A 5,167-nucleotide genomic window follows, 5' to 3' on the forward strand; every position below is an offset into this window, starting at 1 on the left:
TTTTCTTGTTAAAAAATTTTTCTTTTATTTTCTTGTTTAATTTTTTTTTCTTCTATAGAGCATTTTTGCGTATCCGGATGTGGGGTGGCCGAGTCGGCTCACCACTTATTCATTTATTGCAGCACTTTTGATTCTCTTTTGGCTTTAGTTCATACTTGGATTGGCATTTCACCGATGGGTTCCACCTCTATCCGAGATTATTTTGTTCAGTTTACTTACTCAGCCGGAGGATCTATAGCACGTCGGGCTTTCTTGCCGCTCATTTGGCTTGCTAATGTAGGGGTTGTGTGGACGGAAAGAAATCACATATTGTTCAAAGGTCCAGCCAGTACTCCTCATCAGTTATTGGACAAGATCAAACTATTTTCCTATATGTGGTTGAAGACGACGAGTGTTACTTTAGTCTCAAACTACCATAGTTGGTGGTCTAGTCCTTTGTGATGTTTGGACCTTGTATGATTGCTGATTTTCTTTTTTGTAACTAATTGTAATCTTTGGTAGTCTATCTTGGCACATCTTGTGCTGATGAGACTGTTTTGTTAATATATATATCATTTTAGTTTCTTAAAAAAAAATGACTACACAGATAAAATAATTTTACCATATTTAGTTGGACATATTTTTCTTAGTAAAATCTTTTAAGCAATGTAGTCGCATATAATTAAACGAATATTAATTTTCTTTCAAAAGATGGTCTTGATAACCATATTTTTAATCTAAGTCAAATATTAATAAAATTTAGTTAAATCAAGTGTCTTCTCTCTCGTTGTTCATCTTTTAAAGATGGATGATTTAGAGTCAATTTTGATTCAAAATCACCCCTCGTTATCGTTTTATATTTCTTTTTATTTAAATTTGTTTGATTTTCCGTCTTTGTGTGGTGTTCGTTTGCTTTTTTGTTTTTTGCGGCGTTCGTGTGATTGACAGATCAACATTGATCAACTACTGATTCAATTAATGTCAAGGTCATCAACGATGAAGATTCGAAGACATGTGTATTTCGGTTACTTTTATTTTGTGAAATTATTTGTAAGCTTGAGTATGCCGTTTTATGCTATTAACTTTGATATTGTGAGTTTGTTCGCAGATTCATCTTTACGTTTTTAGCGACAATGAATTTGTGCTTGTATCTGATATATATATTTGAATGAATGAAATGAATATTGAATATTTTATTTTAGTAAAAAAAAAAAATCTCTTCTCTCGGTCCCACGTTTATAAATGTTGGATGTGAATCATCTATATAGATCTTTCTCTCGTGCCCACTTTACGTCACTATGTCTCTAATCATTTTCCTCTCTCATTATCATCTCTTAATTTTTTATGAAGCATTTATACGACTGACCCATATAATTAAATGAATATTAATTTTCTTTCAAAAGATGGTCTTGATAACGGGTGTGGTTATGGTGCATAAGCCCAAACTTATGCACCATGCATAAACTTGCTTCCTACACCCAGCATATTTGCTTCCTACACTAAAAGTCAGCCCAAGCCCAAAATTAGGCAATCCATTACTCGCGCCCCCATATACTACTCCATTACTTGCGCACCCCCCCAAAATTAGGCAATCCATTACTCATACATTAATTACATATATATATATATATATATATATATATATATATATATATATATATATATATATATATATATATATATATCAATTTTTCTTTACAATAAAAAAATGATCGAATCCAATATCTCATGCATACTATCCAAATTTTTCTCAACTAAACTAAACTGGGGGGTGCGCTAAGCAAATGGGGGGCGCGCAAGTAATGGAGTAGTATATGGGGGCGCGCGAGTAATGGATTGTCTAATTTTGGGCTTGGGCTGACTTTTAGTGTATGAAGCAAATATGCTGGGTGTAGGAAGCAAGTTTATGCATGGTGCATAAGTTTGGGCTTATGCCCCATAACCACACCCGATCGTCCAATAAATAACCATCATTTTTCCATGTCATGTCGAGAAAGTGGGGTGAAGTGGGGTGATGTGGCGAAAAATATGGTTGGTATTAGTTGACAGTATAAAATTATTTTACACCATCGGTGCATATCAATTAAATCCATTAAAAAAATATGGCCACGACTTGAGTAAGTAAGTTGCGGCAATATGAATGGGATAACACGTGAAACTGGATCAGCATAATTTAATACATAATGGATCACACGGAAAAAAATAAAAATTCAAATTCAAATTGATGCTAAAAAATAGTGTAATCCTTTTCCTATTTAAAGACGTGGGTTGCATACACATTCCTCATAACTACCATTGATTCATTCTTCATTTTTTCAATATCTCTTTTGCAAAAATGGTGCTCGCAGGTAAACTTAGTACCGAGCTAGGGATCAAAACTCCCACTGAAAGGTTCTTCAAACTATTCAATTCTGAACTTCACGAAATGCAAAACATTTGTGAAAGAGTTCATCAAACCAAACTGCATGAAGGTGATGATTGGCAGGACACTGATACGGTTAAACACTGGACTTATGTCATAGGTATATTTTATTGCTGGTTATATATCCTTAATATTTATAAATTTCATTAGTTTAGAAAATATTAACTAAAAATCCCTGTTAAAAAAATAATTATTAACTAAAATTGAAAGCTTTTGTAGGCGTCTTCAAAAGTATAAAATTTGTGATTTAATTATTAAAACATCTTATCCAAAAAAGATAAAAATAAATAAAAGTTTTACAGGTGTGTATTAGAAATAATATAAAACCATTTTTTTTTATAATCAGAAATAATATAATAGAAAACCATTGATGTGGCTCTATCCTAACAGCTTAAACTTTTGGGATAATCGGTCATTTGACTTGTTATCAAAGCCTCTATGACTAAGTGATCTAGAGGTCGATCCACGCTCCCCTCACTTTCTAATAAAAAAGTGGAATTTAAGCATATGATAAGTGAGCTTATGCATTATCCACCCTTCAAGCCTAAGTGGGCTCTTGCGTGAGCTTAAGAAACTAGACTACCAATCTCGTGAGCTTAGCTCAGTTGGTAGGACATTACATTAATGCAAGAGATCAGAGTTCGAACTTCAATCTTCTTTTTTTTTTTGACAAAGGAACGTCGGTCATTCTATTTATCCACCTTAAAAGGTGGAATTTTTAATCACTGAACTACTAGACTATCAGAAAAATAGACTTTGGATATTAATTACTTATATGTTCTTTAATTATAAAATAAATATTATGTTTTATATATATTAAATTATATTTTTTAGACTTAGGTACCGTTTGGCCCAGCTTTTTTTTTGCCATAAAAGTTACTTTGAACTTAAAGCTAAAAAAAAAAACTTTAAAAATAAAGTTAAAGTTGTTTGGTGATGCCATTTTATTATTTTGTTTTAGAAGCTATTTTTTTACAAAAAATAGTTTGACGAGAGATATCAAATTACATCGGTATAATTTTTTAGCAATATTACATAGCTCAATAACATTTTAACGAATATAAATTTTATAAAACTCGTCATTCATATAAATTTTTAAAAAAATCTAAAATTGGTTAGAAATATCACAAGATCAGATTTTGAGATACATAATTTTGAAATATGTAGTATGCATAATATTGAAATTTATTTTCAGTGATGTATATTTTAAAAACTAAGCATTTATATATAATATTTTCTTTCACATAACAAGTTATGTTTATATAATGTATCCAATAGTTATGGTTATCAATTTTTTTGGGGTACATAGTTATGGTTATCAATTTATTATTATAAATTATAAAATCATGAATGGAAAAATTATAATTATAATAAACAATAAAATAGGAAACACAATATTAAAATATGAGTAGTTTTTGTTTTTAATAAGAAATACGTAGATAAAAAAAACGCAGGATATCATTATGTTAAAGAAGAAAACAATAAAATGTAAAATATACTAAGAAAATACGGTCAAAAACAAAAAAATTGTAAAATATCATTGGAATATTATTATGTCTCCTGTGGGAATCGAAGAGGCATGATGCACCGAGAAGTTGATTTCACTTAAAAAAGTTCCACAGAGTTACTTCACAATAAGTACTTTATTAGCATATTTTACACACATATGATAAGCTGCTTTTTCTATTAAGTACTTTTTAAAATAAGTGTTTGGCCCAACTTTTTTGTTAAGGAGTAAAAAAGTTCAAAATAAGCTGGGCCAAACATAGCCTTAGTCCTCCTATATTTGATTTCTGGCTTCACCCTGAATATAGTAGTGTATTTTAATTATTGCCGGTGACATCACTATAGATGGCGAGGTACACACATGTCATGAGAGTGTTGAAGAAGTTGATGAACAGAACAAAAAGCTCAATTACAAGCTGTGGGGTGGAGATATTGATAAGCACTATAAGGTCTTTAAGCTGATCATTGAATTAATTGATAAGAGTGATGGTAGTGGTGCTCTTAAATGGACTATTGAATATGAGAAGATCAATGAAGATATTCATCCTCCAAATGGCTGGATGGATTACCTTAACACCCTCACTCGAGACATTGATGCTCATCTTGTCAAAGGCACAAGGGTAGCACTTTAAGTTATATATAAAGAAAGTAATAAATAAGTTGCAATGGCTTAATGCACTGTGTTGTCTTAAGTTTTCATTGTAATAAATGTGATGTATGGTGTTGGTAATGGCACATGTTGCTGCATATCCATATTTGCTTATGGTTATGTTTATCTTTAATTCATGTGTAGGTTTGTTTGACGTGTATGTCTTAAATTATGTTATGCATATTATCAATATGCCTTAAATTATGTTACGCAAATTATCAATAAATGAATATTATATTTGTGTGTTTTAGGTTTTACACTTCTAAAAGTACATTATTCAATAACATTCTAACGAATATTTTTTTTACAATATTCACCGTTATAGTGAAAGTTTATATCATATAAATTGCAAAAATTAAATGATCAAGATTAAATTAGAATGTGCCATTCAAAAAAAGAGAGATTAAATTAGAACGCATATAAATTAGAACGCATACAAATTAAATGATCAAGTTTATATCATACAAATTGCAAACTTTCAAAAAAAAAAAAAACAAGAAGATTAAATTAGACCGCATTAGATCAATATTAGCAACTTCGCCGTCAATACAAAAAATGAAGGGATAAGGCCAATCAATGATAATCATATCGGGATGTTATTGCAACTTCAA

General features: G+C 30.5%; 1 protein-coding gene across 1 annotated transcript; it reads left to right on the forward strand.

Moving 5' to 3' along the window:
• The first annotated feature begins 2,255 nt into the window (after positions 1 to 2,255).
• Positions 2,256 to 4,806, forward strand: LOC123894484 (MLP-like protein 28). The gene is made up of 2 exons (XM_045944496.1): positions 2,256 to 2,501; positions 4,253 to 4,806. The coding sequence occupies exons 1-2, from the start codon at positions 2,315 to 2,317 to the stop codon at positions 4,537 to 4,539; spliced, it is 474 nt and encodes a 157-aa protein (XP_045800452.1). The 5' UTR covers positions 2,256 to 2,314; the 3' UTR covers positions 4,540 to 4,806.
• The last annotated feature ends 361 nt before the right edge of the window (positions 4,807 to 5,167 follow it).

The sequence above is a fragment of the Trifolium pratense genome, linkage group LG7 (genome assembly GCF_020283565.1).
Source record: "Trifolium pratense cultivar HEN17-A07 linkage group LG7, ARS_RC_1.1, whole genome shotgun sequence".
Classification (NCBI taxonomy): Eukaryota; Viridiplantae; Streptophyta; class Magnoliopsida; order Fabales; family Fabaceae; genus Trifolium; species Trifolium pratense.

Bases quoted from the DNA above. Each gene is read 5' to 3' on its own strand.
- LOC123894484 (XM_045944496.1), top strand. From the start codon at position 2,315: ATGGTGCTCGCAGGTAAACTTAGTACCGAGCTAGGGATCAAAACTCCC. The intron at 2,502-4,252 runs GTATATTTTATT...ACATCACTATAG, and splicing joins ACACTGGACTTATGTCATAG to ATGGCGAGGTACACACATGT.